This window comes from Puma concolor, chromosome A2, assembly GCF_028749965.1.
Source record: "Puma concolor isolate L17-30 chromosome A2, mPumCon1.1.hap2, whole genome shotgun sequence".
In the NCBI taxonomy this organism is placed as follows: Eukaryota; Metazoa; Chordata; class Mammalia; order Carnivora; family Felidae; genus Puma; species Puma concolor.
Window position 1 is genome coordinate 162,627,144 of NC_141668.1, and position 16,971 is coordinate 162,644,114.

Consider the following 16,971-nt stretch of genomic DNA (forward strand, 5'->3'; position numbering starts at 1 on the left):
GGCCTCGGGGGCCATCAGGAGGACTTTGGCTCTTCCCTCAAGTGAGATCGGAGCCGTAGAGGATTCTAGGGCAGAGAAGGACCCTAACCGGACTCCGGTGCTCACGGGCGCCCTCTGGTGGTGGTGCTCAGTGAATATCAGCCCTTCCAACGTGCACTTGCTGTGTCAGCATAACCACATCCTCCTGCCAAGGCCACACCAGAGCCGTGCTATGGCATGGCCTGGAGAGGGGCCAGGCTGCAGGCCGTCGCTCAGCCAGGTGGAGACCACCCAGCCCTGGCCCCGCACGAGGGAGTGGGGGGAGGGAGGGGTGCGGGGAGAATCCCCCCACCATGGTGAAGATGTGGCCGCAGATCTGCTGGGGGAGACCACGGTGGTGAGTTTGACCCCCCCCCCCCCCAGTGTCTGGCTTAGAAGGCCGGTCATGTTTAGGACTTCTCACCTAGGAGACCCAGCAGGTCAAGGGCGTGGGGAGGTCAGACCGGTCGCCAGCAGGGTTACAGTCCTCCCTGAACGTCCCTAAGATCACCTTTCCTTTATATTGAGCTTTGGGCAAATTAAAAAAAAAAAAAAAAAAGGCGCCCTTCCCTTGGGTAAGCAAACCACCCTGAGTGGTTTTGCTAGGACTTTTCTGCCATCTGCTGGACAGTTTCATACACAACGTACTAATCTGCACTATGAGACGGGGTGGGAGGGGCCGTTGTACAGTGCCCACCCTGCCCAACTGTATGTGGCAGCCGTGTTTCCCCCTCTGCTTGGAGAGTCTGTTCCTTGGGGACTTTGCTGGAGGCCACACACTCCAGTGGGCCTTTACTAGGTTCCTGGGGACTCTGCTGGAGCAAGCCAGTGATCTGCTGCCCCTTTGCTTTGATCCCCTACAGGTGCTACGGTATTTTGACTACGTTTTTACAGGCGTCTTTACCTTTGAGATGGTGATCAAGGTGAGTGCTGAGAGAGCCAAGATCCAAGGGGAACTTCACTCTCAAGAATGCCACCCTGGCTGGCGCAGGTGGCTTCCCCGGGGGGATTAGAAACGCTTGGTGTGTTGGAGCAGCGGTGAGAACTGGAAGGAGTGAGTGAGGAGAGTGGAGAACCCAGGGTGGAGAGATGAGAGCAGGGAGGTGACAGGGACAGATCCGGCGGGGCCTTGTGGGCCACGGGGAGAACTTTGACCTTTACCCCAAGTGAGGTGGGAGCCATGGAGGGCTCTGGGCAGAGGAGGAACTTGGCTCCTGCCCATGCCAGGGGCACCCTCTGGCCTCGCTGGGGAGGATGCGCTTGAGGGAGGGGCGGGGCGGGTGGGAGCTGAGCTAGGAGCAGGCGATTGTACTGGGCCGGGCAGAGGGTGGTGGGGGGCAGGCCAGGGTGGTGGAGAAGGTGGGCAGGTTCTTGGCAGGCTTCCTGGTGAATTCCACGTGGGGGAATGAGACAAAGAGGAGTGAAGGGGGGCATCGAGGTTTGGACCTGAGAACCAGCAGGCTAGAACTGCCCTTCGTGAGATGGGGAGGTCCACTGGGCTCCCCTCCGCCTGTCCCCTCCTGGTGCCCTTCCCCCCAGAGACTGGAAGGGTGGGGACTGCTCCCCCAAGTGGGACGAGGGACCCGAGCACCGTCTCTTCTCACCCCTAGATGATCGACCTGGGGCTCGTCCTGCACCAGGGTGCCTACTTCCGCGACCTCTGGAACATTCTCGACTTCATAGTGGTCAGTGGGGCCCTGGTGGCCTTTGCCTTCACGTAAGTCTCCTCCTGAGGTTTCCACTTGCCTCTCTGTGCCCCGCCCCCGGCCGGGGGCTGCCTGTTGGACCAGGGAACGTATTCTCAGGGCGTAGAGACGGGAGAGTGGGTTCTGGGAGGTGGGGGGGGGGGGGGCATCCGCATGCTACGCCAGGAAGAGCTTCGACTGGCTTTTGCATGACGTCCCCTGTGGAGGAAGGAAGAGAAGGGACCCCACCTTCTACCTCCTCGCGCAGCCACGTCACTGGCCCCTCGCTCTGCTGCCTTCAGTAGAATAGCCCCGCCGGGACATTTCATCTTCCCTCTGCTCTACAAGCTCCACCCCAACCGCTGTCTCTTTGAGACCCCCTGAAAAGAAAATCAGGAAACGAATGTGCATGAGAATTCGGACCCCCCCCCCACCCTGTGTCTGCAGGCTCAGTAGTTGTGGACCTGGTGACTCCCCTTGTGTGTCCTTCACGTGTCCCGGCAGGTCCTAAGACTCTCTGCCCTCTGAAAGGCCATGCATCATTGTGCAACTCCGAGATGGCCCCTGGGTCGTGGGTAGCCATCCCAGAATGGCACCCAAGGGCCGGGCAGCCATTCTCTCCAAGATGGCACCCAAATTGTGGGGACCCATTCCAAGATGGCTCCTGAGCTCTGGGAAGCATTTCAAGGTGGTACCCAAGGGCTGAGCACCCGCGAGGTCTTAGGGCCCCGAGAGCGAACTCGGCAGTGCGTTCCTTAAGTTCTAGACATTTGGGGCAGGTTGAGGAGACCTAGCCGGCCCTTCACCCCCAAGTCTTCTTGGCGGACCCTGTGTGTGCCCACCGCAGTGGATCAATCCCAGAAAGGAAAGTCTCAGAGGGGTTCCCACCCGCCTCACCCCCACAGTGAGAAATCAGAGGCCTCCCTCGTGCCTCTGCTCCCTCGCGTCCTTCTCACGGGGTCCTTGAATGGCCCCCCAACCCAATAGTGAAGACTCCGTTTGTCAGGAGGCCAGAGCGGTGGCTCCTTTCCAATTTAAGGACCAAAGCGGGTCACGCTCGCATTCTCCCCTGGGGACACGATACGGTCAAGTTGTGTCAGAACAGCAAGAAAGTTCCAGGGTTCCAGATGCCTCCATCCGGTGGAGCCCTACGACGAGGGTCCCGGGGCTGATTGTATTTCTGGCTCTGGCCAGACTTCCCACCCCCTTTCCCCTTTTCCTTCTGCTCTCTTTTCCTCTTTCTAGGTTTGCTCGTCTTCCACCTCGTCTCCTCTCTCTCTCCTTCTTCCTCACTCCCTCCGCCTCCCCCCCTCCCTTTTTTAAATGATTATTTCAGTATTAGAGCAGTCGAAGAGATTTTGTAAAAATCCAAAGTGTGGCTACGTTATTAAAACGGTCGACACTTTTAAAAAGTGAAATAAGTAAAATGCACAGCGAATGAGGGGAGAAAGATGGCCACAAATAAGACAGGGAATCGATGGCCTTCATATGTAAAAAGCAGTTACAAATCACTAAGAAACCTGAAACTCAGTAGATACGTGGGCAAGCGAAGGGATATAAACAGAAATTTTGCAGAATGCTGACAACTAGTAAAAATGAAGAAAATTTCGCCTCCTTGGAATTTGGAGAAATATAAAATACAAACGATACAATTTTTTTCCTATCAAGATAGCACCAGTTTTCTTCAAAGAAAAAGATTTTTAGGGGCGCCTGGGTGGCTCAGTCGGTTAAGTGTCCGACTTCAGCTCAGGTCATGATCTTGTGGTCCATGAGTCCAAGCCCCGCGTCGGGCTCTGTGCTGACAGCTCGGAGCCTGGAGCCTGCTTCGGATTCTGTGTCCCCCCCCCCCCCCCCGGCCCTCCCGCACTCGTGCTCTGTCTCACTCTCTCAAAAATAAATGTTAAAAAAAAATTTTTTTTAAAGATCTTTGAAGTATATATGAGAAGGTAACGAAATACAGTCGTCCCTCCCAGTGTCAGCTATTTGAGCGATTCCTCCAAGGTGGCTGGAGGGCCCCACACTAGGTCCAGGGAAAATTTCAACTCAGAAGAGCCAAAACGTCTTACCTCCCTCAGGCTAGAATGAATCTGTCCCCCCCCCACCCCCCCCCACCCCCCGCCGAGATAACCTACCTGTGTCTCCACCCCTGTCTGTCTCTGTTTTCTGTCTTGGGTCCCCTGCCCTGCCCTGCTTCTGTGTCTTTCTTTCCCTTTCCCCTTTTTCCTCTTCCTTCTGACTTGCCTCCCTGGCTCTTTCCCCTTCCGTTTCTCTCCCTCCCTCCCTCCCTCTTTCTGTGCGCCTCTCTCCTTCCCCCCCCCCCATTTTCTCTTCTCTGTTTATCACTTTCTGTGTCTCTCTGTTTCTCTTTGCCCACCCAGCCCATTCAGCATGTGTGATGTGTCTCCTCTGTCCTTCCGTCTCGTTCATATTCTCTCTCTCCCTCCCTGTGCCTCTCTCTCTCCCTCTCACTCTCTCTCCCCCTCCCCAGGCCCTGGCCCTTATCTTCCGGTGACGGTGACGTGGGCCTGACCATCCACGTAACCTGGGCTGTGTGGCCTTGAGAAGGCAGACCCTTCGCCATACGCTCGGGCATCAGGAGACCCGATCCCCACTATACTCGGAGCAGCGGTGGTCTTTGTGACAAGGGAGGGCAAGTTTGGGCGGGTGCCTCTTCCATACTTCCTTGAGCCCTTCAGGGTGAGGTCTTTCCAACAGTCCCCAAGTCTCCTAGGGCTCAGGAGGTGACAGGGACAGGGACAGGGGTGAGCACCTGTCGGCCACATCCCCCTGCCCACACACAACCACCGCTTGGCCAGCTGTGCCCTGGGTGGTGAATTTTGCCCTCCGCGGCCACCACTGGGTGTAGAACAGAAAAAGTGGCTACTGACGCGTCAGCTCACCCTTGACCTTGGCGCTTTCCTCCCAGACCTCTGTCCGCAGCAAATGCTTCAGTGCTGAAGGAGCCTCCCCCTCCCTCCCCCCCCATTCCCCCGCCCCACCTCCACCCCCCAGTTTGGCCTCACAGTTTGGGGAAGGGGTAGCCTCCGAAAGACCGGGGGCTTTCAACCATAGGACGGACTTTGGCCATAAAGAGCTGGTAATTCACAATATTGCTGTTTCTAGGATCCCCGAAGCTACAATTAGTCTCTGCAGTCTGCAAAATCAAAATTATTTTTTCCACCAAAAATCAATCCGCAGAGTGGATTCTTTGTGTTGCAAAAGAATCTGCTGGAGGGAGCTGATTTTTGTTTTGAATTTTCATTTTAAATATGAAGTTATCCAAGGGCATTCGAAACGAGCCTCCAACTCACAGAAATCTGGCAGCACGTTTGTAGCGAATCTTTTCAGCTGCTTCTGCGAAGTTGCTTCAGGCACAAAGCCAGCCAGCCCGTGACCTTGAAAAATCCCTGTTTTGAATGTTTGGCTTCTTGTTTTGGGTTTTGGTGGGTTTTTTTAATCCCTATGCAAGGAAAAGGTCCAGACTGGGATTTAAGGGCATCCTATGAGCCTGGATGGGCTCGCAGATCTCACAGGAGCTGGGGGATGTGAGATTTTGCCAGTGGGATCCTGACAAGGGCCGGCAACTCTCGCAGGGTTTTGGAAGAGCTGACCGTCACAGGAGCACCTGTCTATGGTGGCCATAGGGGTGGGAGAGGCGGACCCTCGGGCCCCTGCCACACCCTCCCTACCTTGCCGCAGACACTCCATCGGGTGCCGCCATCTCTCTTTCAAGGCCGGGCTGCAGGCCTGGTGCAACTGGCCAAGCACCTTGATCAAGCCGCTCCTGCATGCCCGGGGCTAATCCGCCAAAAAGCCAGACAAGGAGCCCCCAGGCTGCTGCTTTCCTCCCCGGAAACGTTTCAGAATCCTCCTCCTGGCTGCAGGGTTCTGGCCTCTTGCCTGAGAAAGTCCCTGTAAGGACTTTGCTTATGGCCTTCCCTTGTTACTACATGGATGTCAACGTTGGCAGACGTGGGGGTCTTAGCCTGAGTGCCCAACCCCAGAGTCCTCTGCTTCCCTTTCTCCCTGGTCCTTTACCTCAATTTATCTGCCCTGTGCCATCTTCTCATAGACAAGGCTGAGAACCCCAAACAGGTGTTAGAGTAGTCTCATTGCTTTAGAAAGAGGTTCCTGGAAGCCTGTCCGGTTTGTGTCCAGTGTGCAGGTCCCTTAGCCTGCTCCGTGCCTCGGTTTCCCCATAAAATAGAAAACCCCTCACCACCGCCTCCTGTGGGAAGCTGTCTCGTGATCCCCATTCTGTAGATGAGGAAATTGAGGCCCAGAGGGCGTGTGGAGGGAAGCGAGTCTGGCACGATGGCTGCCGTGGGCCTCGGCTGTCAGACTCAGGGCTGCTGCCCGCGTCCCAGCCCTGAACCTGGAAGCTTCCACCAGTGAGCCTGATGGCACTTGACGGCCTAGCCAGCCTGGGTTCCTCGAGAGTCGGGGGAAGGGGACACGAGCCTGCTCGGAATCTTGCTGTTCTGGCCTTTTGGGGTGGAGGCAAGGATTCTGCCTCAGCGCTGTGATTGTGGCCCCGTCTCGGATGTGGGAGAACGATCCCTGTGGTCCTCCAAGGGATGTGTCGAAGCTCTGCTGACGGTCTCCACCCCTCCTGCATCTCACCCAGATCTGTGTGTGTGTGTGTGTGTGCGTCCTGTTCCTTCTACGGACTGCGTGCCGTGTCCACGTGACCGCCATTAACACAGCATCTCATGAGCCATCACACATGATATCATGCTCTGTGCCCATGCATCGGGGCGTCCACCTGACACTTCTCAGCAGCTGGCGGATCACGATCCTGCCCTCACTGCCAAGAGTCCATCTGGCGCCGCCCCTCCTCCCTCAGGGCAGGCCGGCACAGCTGGCAGAGCGCCTTGATCAAGCCACTCCTGCAGGCTCGGGAGCCAAACTGCCGGGAAGCCAAAGAAGGAGCCCTCAGGCTGCCACCTTTCTTATCCTACCCTCAAAACAGCCCCTGCACCGAAGGCATTATTTTTCTTGTGTGCACTAAAACGGAGAGAAGATTTGAGCCCGAGATACACGAACCGGGGCTTGAATCTCGCTGGGTGACCTTGGGCAGGTCGCTCCCCCGCTCTGGGCCTCAGCTTCCTCATCTGGAAAACAGACATAACGGTGCCACCTTCCCACAGGCACGGGGACCTTCAGAAGACTCCCAGGTTACACCTGAAGTCAGCGGGTTAGGCAGGAGTCACTGTCCTTGAAAGATCTGTCAGCTGTCCACGAAGGAGAAGCGACACGATTCTATGTGCGCAGCGATTCCTAGATACGCTGAGCTTTGAGAACCCCTGAGATAGAATAAAAAGGGGGGCGGGGGAGGAAAAACCCCATCGGGAATATTTGTAGGCATTTAAGCCGTTCTGTTGTTAGAAACACCACCAACTTCGAGAGGGGCAGCGGGAGGGGGATCCTGGACAGTGCTCGCCCGGCGGCGAGGCTTCCATTCGCTGACGCAGTCGGGTCTCTCGGCCTCGACCTCCCGCCATGGTCGGAGGGTCCTACCGAGGCCAAGCCTGAGGCCAAAGAGGAGTTGTGCGAAGGTGGCTTCGTCTAGGCTCGCGTTTTCTCGGGACTCCTGAGAGCCGGCTCTAACCACAGCCCACATCAGAACCCTCCACTGACCTCCCTGTCCCTCGTCACGTAGGGGGTCCAGGCAAGGCCGTGGCTATTGTGTGTCAAGCACCAGAATCCCCCGGGTCTGTTTTGCAGATGAGGACGGTCCTTAGAGGCAGAGCTGGGGTCCAAACCCTGGTGCTCCCGACTCCAAAGCTCCCAACTGGCAAGCCGTTCTAAAACCTCCCAGCCCCGGGATCTCTGGAGGAAAGGGCTTTCTTTCTCCAGCTCTTGGCAGTGACCTTCAGGGGCGCATTCGCCTTCGGCAGTTGATGACTCTCTGGCTGTCCAGCTACTTGGAAATTTGGCTTTCTCGGTGCGGTTGGGCAGTGCTGGGAGCCTGCCGAGGGCAGGGGACCGAACAGGGGCTTCCAGATGGAAGGATGGACGTCGGCCAGAGCCGCAAGCCTGAGGCTGCCGCCCCCGCCCAACCCAGTGCCCGGGTGGGGCAGGGGGCGCTCAGGTGCGCGTGCGTGTATGTGTGTGCTCTGTGTTCTCTCTTCTGAGGCCGCTTACGATCTGTCTCTCCCACCAACGCCACCTCACCAGGAGCAGTACACGGTAAAGTTCTCTCTCTGTCTCTCTCTCTCTCTGTCTCTCTCTCTCTCATTTCGTCTCTCGTTCTCCGTGCTCTGGTGCAGCCACGTTGGTTCTGGGCCTCTTTCCATGGCCTCGTGTCCTTGCTGCTGTCCTGTTTTTTGCAGTGACCAGAGCCCCCCCTCGGTCTCTCCCCAGGGAGGGGAGCCCTCAGGGGTCTTGGCAACTGCTTCCCATTGCAACCCACCATTAGTCTGGTTCTTGGCAGAGATTAGAAGGGACCTGAGGGAGGGGGGGCAGACAAGCACGGGGAGGTGATTCCCGAAGGAGTAAGCGTGTCCAGACCCCGAGATGAGAGAAGGGTGGGAGAAGGGAGAACGAACATCTACACTCTCAGCAAAGTGGTTCGAAAAGCGGGTGGTTTTCTGTGAGAATGCCTTGATCAAGCCACTCCTGCAGGCTCAGGATCCAACCCGCCAGGAACACTCCTCAGTGCCTCTGTAAACAAGATTGTTTCTCAGCCTGGCCAGAGGGCACACAGCGCCTTCTGGGAGAGAGGGCCCCCTGATGGCCGGGGAGTCACTTTCCGAGGAGTGGATCTGCCCACGGGAGTCCTGCTTCCAAATGTCAGGCCTTCGGCACTTCGGGATTTTAGCCGGTCCCGCTCACGACCTAGATGCCCCCTTGCTTGATGTTATAGTACGGAGACTTCCGCTCTTCCCAAAGCAAAAGGCCTGAAAGACACTTGGGGAAGAAATAGCCGTTTCCCCGTGTGATCCAAATTGTGTCCCTGTCCTGCTTCAGATTATCTCAGTGGCTCTCTTGACGTGCATCTCGTATTTCAGGGGCACGGCCTTGAGATAACGGTGACTTTGGGTTTCAAAAGGGAAGAACGTGTTCCAGAGGAATCCTGGAGCATGGCTGTGCCCCGCAGGGTTAAGTTCAGTTCCTGCTCTTTGTTCCCTGAAAAATGAAGAGAAAAGAGATCTTTAAAAAAAGGGGGGGGGGGTTTGTATCCAGATACACCGTGGGAGGGGTCTCTGGGAGTTTTACACCTGACCCACGAGGTGACTCTGGGGAGATGTTCGCTAGGAGACCCTCAAAGAACTCTGATGTGGATCCGTTCACGTGTGTCCTGAGATCGCACGCCAGGCACACGGCGGGAGCTGGGACAAGAACCAAGATCAAAGGGAAAATGAACCGTCGAAGAAGAGGTCACAGTTTAAGCCTTTGAGAAGTTCTCTCTCTAAAGCCAGAAGCCAAAGACGAAGCAAAGATGATTCTGGAACAGCAGTAGGGTCTGGTAGCACCCGCAGGCAAATCAGGGGAGGCTGTCGGCTAAAGGGGCCACTTAACTTGGCTGCGAAGGCTGCATAGTCCTGGGAACGGACAGGTGGCAGAAGGGCATTTCTAGCAGCAGGGACAGTAGGCGCAAAAACAGACAGAGGCAAAGGGTCTGGCTGGGGCTTGGGGTGTGTAGCAGTCGATGGGAATGCAAAGGCAAGGTAAGTTGGGCTAGGTTTTGAAGAGCCTTGAATGCCGAGCCAAAAGCTTGCAGTTCTAGGCATTCAGATTTCTCCAGAAGGATTGTGAGAAGGAGAGTGACATGGTCGTTGGCTTTGAACCACCGTGTGCGGAACAGGTGCAAGGACAGGGAGACAGGGAGCGGGTGGGGGGGGGGGGGAGCTGGGAAATGGGTAGTGGGACTCCGGCACAAGACGATGGCCAGGGACGATGATGGAGAGGTCAGGAGGGTGACCCACTGGGGATGGAGGACAGACAGCTGAACGGGACCCGGGTTTCTGGCTTGGGCGACTGGCGGGTGGTGAGTTCTATTAACCGCAGGCCTCTGATGGCCGCACCCAATGCCCTCCTTTTGGGGGACCTGAATCGTGGTTGGCTAAGGGTATCACGGCCTCTGCAGGGGCTGTACGGCTAGGGCCCCGGTCCAGCAGACCGTGCACTGAACCCCGTAGAAAAGATGGGTTAAGAGAGAGACCCTGGAAGAATGAGGCCAGAGACCCTGGCAGAGGTTCAACGTCAGCCTCTGACGTCCCAGTTCTTTGCTTTCGCGCGGGCTCGGGGAATATTGAGGGCGGGCCACGTTAACGCGTTCCTGGATCCTGTTGGGAGGGGAGGCAGGGAATCCTGCTCTCCGGCACCAATGAGAGCCCACAGGTGCCACCAGCCGCCCCATGCTGGGTCTGAGGGCCACCCCATGCAGTTACACAGGCCCGGCCAAGTGGTGGAGGGCCCTTAACAAGTCCTGAGACCGGGACCACAGAAGGCCGTCTGCTGGCTACCTCTTGAGCCCAAACACAGCAGGGGTGCTCACCACTCTTCCCCAGCAAGGGCAGGCCGGTGCCAGGCTCACCCCAGACTCCTGGGCCTGAGAGGGCAGGGTCACGTGGAGTTGTGGGCCACCCCCCACCCAGACTGACTTCTGCTTCCTCTTTTCCCCTCTCCGTACCCTAACGTCCCTCCACAGTGGCAACAGCAAAGGAAAGGACATCAACACAATTAAGTCCCTCCGAGTCCTCCGGGTGCTACGACCTCTTAAAACCATCAAGCGGTTGCCAAAGCTCAAGGTGAGATTGGGGCAGGTGGGAGGCCCGTCAGGGTTGCTGCCGTGTACAGTTGGGCAGGTTGAGCACTGCTCAAGGACACGACACTGAAAGGGGTGCTGGTAACATCACATCCATCGTAGATGGATGTATTTATTATTACAGCTTTCCAGCAGATGGCAGTAAAGTACGTTGACCTGACAGAATCTGTGTATTATGACAATTTTCCATTAGATGAAGCGTCTTGAGGTCAGGATCCCCTTTCCTAATTCCCACGAAGCTGTCGTATGGATAACAGTCGGGCACAACCCTAATGTGGGAAGCAAGAAACTAGGTTTCTGGTCCCACGTAGCTTTTGACTTTTCGCCTACCAGTTCTAGGTTCGAGTATCTCCTGTTCCTCAGCAGTGTGAACCAGTAGTTCCCGGAGCTTGTCATTCAGGAGAAAAGAAAAGGAGATGAAACCTAGTCATTCAAACGCATCTTTCCAATTGGTGTTCCACCTGAGGACCACCTGTATCCTCTCTTCATGTTTATTTCATTGATCACTTTTTTAAATTTCAGTGAACATATTTTTTTTTTAATTTTTTTTTTCAACGTTTATTTATTTTTGGGACAGAGAGAGACAGAGCATGAACGGGGGAGGGGCAGAGAGAGAGGGAGACACAGAATCGGAAACAGGCTCCAGGCTCTGAGCCATCAGCCCAGAGCCCGACGCGGGGCTCGAACTCACGGACCGTGAGATCGTGACCTGAGCTGAAGTCGGACGCTTAACCGACTGCGCCACCCAGGCGCCCCTGTGAACGTATTTTAAAAAGAAATTCCGCGTCAAGGTTCTCAAGCGGGAAGAGCAGAAAGAACCCAACAGAAGATAAAACTACACATGTTCCCAAAAGACAAGATACTGTTCTTAAAATCTAGCCTAAGAGGGGTGCCTGGGTGGCTCAGTCGGCTAAGCATCCGACTCTTGATCTCAGCTCAGGTCACACATGATCTCGCAGTTCGTGGCACTGAGCCCCGCATCAGGCTCTGCGCTGACCTTGTGGAGCCTGCTCGGGATTCTTTCTCTCTCCCTCTCTCTGCCCCTCCCCTGCTCGCGCAGGCACGCTCTCTCAAAATAAATAAATAAGATCAGGCCAAAAAGATTGCCTGGAAAGGACTTTGAACGCGGGCTGAAAAGGAAAAGTATCAGGGTTAGGTGTTAACAGTAGCAATTAAGCATGATCTTCTGGCTCGCTCAAGAGGATTGAAGACGAGGGAAGTGATTAAGTTCGTTGCCGTGCGATTCACCACTATTTAGTGTCGGGCTCCTGCAGGCCCTAAAGAAATGCCCCCTGTCACCAGGACTTTGGCACTATCGCTAGCCAATAGGTGGCCGCCCTTTGGACATGAAAGCTTGCTTGCATTGAAATACGGAGAGGCCCAGCAGTATTCAGTTCTGGGGTTCTTCACCCTTTCCTGGGTCACGGCCCCCTTTAAGAGCCCCCATGAGGGGCACCTGGGTGGCTCAGTCAGCTAAGCGTCCGACTTCAGCTCAGGTCATGATCTCAGGGTTCGTGGGTTCAAGCCCTGCGTCCAGCTCTGTGCTGACAGCTCGGAGCCCGGAGCCCTCTTCGGATTCTGTGTCTCCCACGCTCTCTGCCCCTCCCCCGCTCTCACTCTGTCTCTCTCCCTCTGAAAAATAATATTTAATTAATTAATCAAATTAGATAAAACATAAATAAATAAAAGCCCCCAGGAAAGCTATGCACGCTCTCCCTTGGGGAAAGCTGCCAAAGCCAGCCTGTAGTTCCAGTAGGTTCGAGGACCCTTGTCCGCTTGTGGTTAGGACCCGCTGCGGTTAGAAGCAGAACGGGGTGGGAGACATTCCGGGCCTGGACCCCTGCCTTCTTGGGCAGATGGTGAGAGGGTTCCATGTCACCCAGGGCAGGATCTCCCGGGCACGTGAAGTCGGCTCTCACCGGCAGAGCGCCCCCTACTGCTCAGCGGTCCAAAGGGCGTGAGAGCGCAGCTCCAGGGGATGGGAAAAGGGGCCACGAGTGAAGCAGGGACACAGAATTAACAGGAAATTCCTTGTCTGCCCGTTCCTCCTGCCCTGAAGAGCTGTGAGCTTGTCTTAGGCTCAGAGAAGCCGCCCCGTTTCCCCGGAGTTGAAAACGGCGGGGGCGGGGATTAGATGCACGGAAAGCCAGGAGTGAGTGCAGCCCCAGCACCTACCTCCCAGAGCCGCGGGACCTTAACCGCGTGACTGGGCGTGAGGCCTGGTCGGTGAAATGGAACGATCGTGGGCTGCTGGAGGCAACTGACCGGGCAGGCCCCCAGCCCCTCACGCGCGCTCTCCCCTCCACCCCACCCCACCCCGTCCCCCCAGGCCGTGTTCGACTGCGTGGTGAACTCGCTCAAGAACGTCTTCAACATCCTCATCGTCTACATGCTGTTCATGTTCATCTTCGCCGTGGTGGCCGTGCAGCTGTTCAAGGGGAAGTTCTTCCACTGCACGGACGAATCCAAGGAGTTTGAGAAAGACTGTCGGTGGGTCTCCGCTCTCCTCGGTGCCCCCACCGAGGGGCTGGCGGGAGTGGGGCGGGGGGGGGGGGGGGGGGGGGGGGGCGGCCGGAAGCACGAGCCACCGGGCTTGGCGACTGGAGTGTTGGGCTCCGTAAGTGAGTCAGGGGCCGCCCGCTGGGGTCTGGAGTAGGGAGGACAAGCGTCGGGGTTGGAGCTCTAGGTAGGATGCGCCCTAAGCTGGCTGCTTAACTCTTCATTCAGTCGCCACGTGGGATCGACCTGGGGGTTATTGACACGCGTCCTAGTTCCCTTGTTTGAAAACCTTTACGGGCAGATGTGTTTCAAAATTCAGAATAGTTTGCAGTTGTTTGAGAAAAATCGTGTACCGCGTGTTCCACGCAGGACGTGACTCCCTTCGCTGGGTCTAAGGCTTCCCTGTAATCAAACTTTGGGGGGGGGGGGGGGGGGGGGGCTGGGAGTCACGTGACTTTGCAGCAAATGGGACGAAAAGCAAGTATAAAGGGCTTCAGGTCCAGGGGGTCAGGTTTTGTCGCCAAACGAATTAGATCAGAGGTGGACGGACTTTGTCCGCCAAGGGCCAGATGGCGCGTCACTTCTGCCTTTATGGAGTCCATGGTCTCAGCTGCAGCTCCCATCGTGACACGGGGCAGCCAAGGGCGCCTGGGTGGCTCAGTCGATTAAGCGTCCAACTTCAGCTGGGGTCGTGATCTCACGGTTTGTAGGTTCAAGTCCCGCGTCAGGCTCTGTGCTGACAGCTCGGAGCCTGGAGCCTTGTTTCAGATTCTGTGTCTCCCTCTCTCTCTGCCCCTCTCCCACTCACACTCTGTCTCTGCCCCCCCTGCCCCCCGCTGTCTCTCTAAAAAATAAATACACATTAAAAAAATGACACAGTAGCCAGACAACACATAAACAAAGGTTCCAATAAAATTTTATTTCTATATTTTTTATTTCTTTATTTTTTAGTAATCTCTACACCCAATGTGGGGTTTGAACTCACTCACAGCCCTGAGATAAGAGTCGCATGCTCTTCCGTCTGGGCCAGCCAGGCTCCCCTAAAATTTTATTTCTAGAAACGAAAACTTGAATGTCGGTGTAAGTTTCATCTGTCACGAATGCATTCTTTCGATTTGCTTTCAACCACTTGGAAACGCAGAAAACCGTTCCTAGTTTGTGGGCCGTACAGAAACAGGTGCAGATTCGGTCTGCAAGCCATAACGTTCACCCTCTGAGTTAAGAGGAAAATATTTGGTTTTCAGAACTTTCTAGACTTTGGAGTTGTGGACGAGAACTTGCGGGCCTGGAGTCCCGCCCCGCCTGTCTTTGGATCATCTTCATGATGGAAATTCTTTTTTAATTTTTTGTATGTTTATTTATTTCTGAGAGACAGGGAGGGTGGAGGAGGAGTAAAGAGAGGGAGACTTGGAAACCAATTTGACAATAAATTTCATATATTGAAAAAATAAATAAATAATAAATAAATAAATAAATAAATAAATAAATAAATAAATAAATAAAAATTTTAAAAAAAGAGAGAGGGAGACAGAGGAGCTGGGTGAAGCAGGCTCTGCATTGAGAGCAGAGAGCCCGACGCGGGGCTCAAACTCATGAACCGCGAGATCATGACCTGAGCTGAAGTCAGACGCTTGACTGACTGAGCCACCCGGGCGCCCCCTCATGATGGAAATCGCTAGGCCCTTACCAACGTGCCCAGTACATGCTGTCGCCGTGTAAAATGTTACGGGCAGCCTGTCGTTATCTCGGAGGCTGTTTTCCTGACGTTGGAAGGACTCCATTCGGCCACGGGTCCGGGGCTAAGCCTTGCATCGCTGCCCTAAAAAGGAGCAGCCCCCGTCCCCCTCGGCCTGATGGACCCAGAAAAGTTCCTGTCTCTCTCCCTGCTCTCAGCGACCCCCCCAAGCCTGAGGCTCCCCCCCCCCCCCCCCCCGCAGGACTGGAAGTTTTCACGTTGGAAGACAGTGCTGGGTCCTGAGTCAGCTCTCCCGCTGGGAGCAGGGGCCGTGGCCTCATGTGACGACCTCCGAGGGGGTGCGCACGTCCATCAGAGAGCCGCACGGGGGGCTTCCACTCCCTGGGCTGAGGGATGCCGTGTGGGCTGGTGGGCCTCCTCGTCCTCTGACCTCTGGTCACCAGAGATGAGGCTCCCCTTCCTCCGTTGAGTAACGGCCCCTGTTCTCTGCATCAGCGGCAAGTACCTCCTGTACGAGAAGAACGAGGTGAAGGCCCGGGACAGACAGTGGAAGAAGTATGAGTTCCACTATGACAACGTGCTCTGGGCTCTGTTGACTCTCTTCACCGTGTCCACGGGAGAAGGCTGGCCGCAGTAAGTGGCCCACCAGACAGCGCCACGGGGGAGCCGGGGGCCCCCGGGGAGCAGGATGGGGAAGGGTCTGAGAGCCCAGCGCTGAGAAAGGCCTGGACCAGGAGGGGTTTGCTCCCGGCTTCCCGAGGTGGAGACCCCGCTGGGTGCCCGAGGGGCCCCGTCACCGGAACAGCAGCCTGGGCTCGTTTGGGGCCGAAACGCAGGCCTCCCTCCGTGCAGTTCGCCGAACCCTAAGAGTCAGGGCCCCGCACCCTCCCAGATGGGGTGCGCTTTCTAGTTTGCAGAAGGGCTCCGTGGACGCAGGCAGTCATGTCCTCTTAACCCTTTCTGTGCTGGTGAGCACAGATCTCCAAGGACAAGGCCTGGACGTGGCATTTTCCAAGTCCCTTTGACCACGGGACCGTTCCTCGCCCAGACAGGGCCAGTCAGGGTTGTGGTGAGGCTGAACTGTGCAAGTCCAGGGCCGGACCCATGCACACGGGGCCAGTGCTAGCCCATACGGCACCTTTGGGCAAATTTTTTCGGCAGCGCTTCCTCAACAGATTTCACTTCCATCTGTCAGAATGTTGTCGGAATGTACCGAAGGATTTTGTTCAAATAAGGTACTTCGTGGCCACCTGCCAAAAAGTTGTCCTCATAAATGCACAAATCTATCATGTCTCCAGTACGAATGGCACCCCTGAGACACAGAGCCCTTGAGCAGTGCACAACCTGTGCAGCTGTTCACAGCAGCTCTGCAGACACACACTCCCATGTTCATCCCCACCACACCTTCCCAGCACCACCACCTGTGCTTAAATGCCCCCCCCCCAGCACACACGCACTTAGGTGTGTGCCTCCATGACTCCCATACACCCTCCCATCCATCCCCACCGGCCTGGTTTCCCATCCCAACTTGGCCAGGCCTTAGTGGGTGAACTTCGACAGGTCACTTTAAACTGCCAAACCTCAGTTTCCTCATTTGCAAAACGGGGCCAGTAATGACCTCCCTGAGAGGGTTGCCAAGGACATAGATAAAATCATTTCTAGCCCCTGATAGCCCTCAGGACGCGGTGGGAGAGGTAACTGAGAGCGTTGTCCACACTCCCCCCAGACGAAGGAGGAGGGAACCCTTCTGGCTTCGTAAAATCACCACAGGAATCGGGGTCGGAAAATAACGACTATTTCCATCTTGTTGCTGTTTTCTTTTAATGTCTCCCTGCATTCCCGTTGCTTGTCCCGCTTTCCCCCTCCCCCTGCTCTGCGCCTCCCAGGGTCCTCAAGCACTCCGTGGACGCCACCTTTGAGAACCAGGGCCCCAGCCCCGGGTACCGCATGGAGATGTCCATCTTCTACGTCGTCTACTTCGTGGTGTTCCCCTTCTTCTTCGTCAATATCTTCGTGGCCTTGATCATCATCACCTTCCAGGAGCAGGGGGACAAGATGATGGAGGAATACAGCCTGGAGAAAAATGAGGTGCCGCTTCCCAGTTGCATCCTTCACTTAAAAATTGACAGCTCCCGCCCCCCATCGCAGGCACACACACAGGCACACGCGTGCGTCCGGGAAACAGCTGCTGGGGGCATCTGGGGAGGGCGCAGCAGCATCCTCCAGGCAGCATTCGGTCTGTAGGGCCGCCCTTCATGGGGTTCCCAGAGGAAAACACACCGAAAGAAGGCGTATGTATC

The 16,971-nt window shown here is 56.0% G+C and overlaps 1 protein-coding gene across 8 annotated transcripts in view; it reads left to right on the forward strand.

The window, feature by feature from the left end:
• CACNA1A (calcium voltage-gated channel subunit alpha1 A) overlaps positions 1 to 16,971 on the forward strand; it is a 287,235-nt gene that overhangs the window by 229,059 nt on the left and 41,205 nt on the right. For all 8 annotated transcript variants that reach the window (XM_086698925.1, XM_086698923.1, XM_086698924.1 and 5 more), the window contains 6 exons: positions 882 to 941; positions 1,629 to 1,735; positions 10,360 to 10,459; positions 12,806 to 12,966; positions 15,167 to 15,304; positions 16,558 to 16,759. In XM_086698925.1, the coding sequence (XP_086555051.1) occupies positions 882 to 941; positions 1,629 to 1,735; positions 10,360 to 10,459; positions 12,806 to 12,966; positions 15,167 to 15,304; positions 16,558 to 16,759 (768 nt within the window). The remainder of the gene's footprint in view (positions 1 to 881; positions 942 to 1,628; positions 1,736 to 10,359; positions 10,460 to 12,805; positions 12,967 to 15,166; positions 15,305 to 16,557; positions 16,760 to 16,971) is intronic.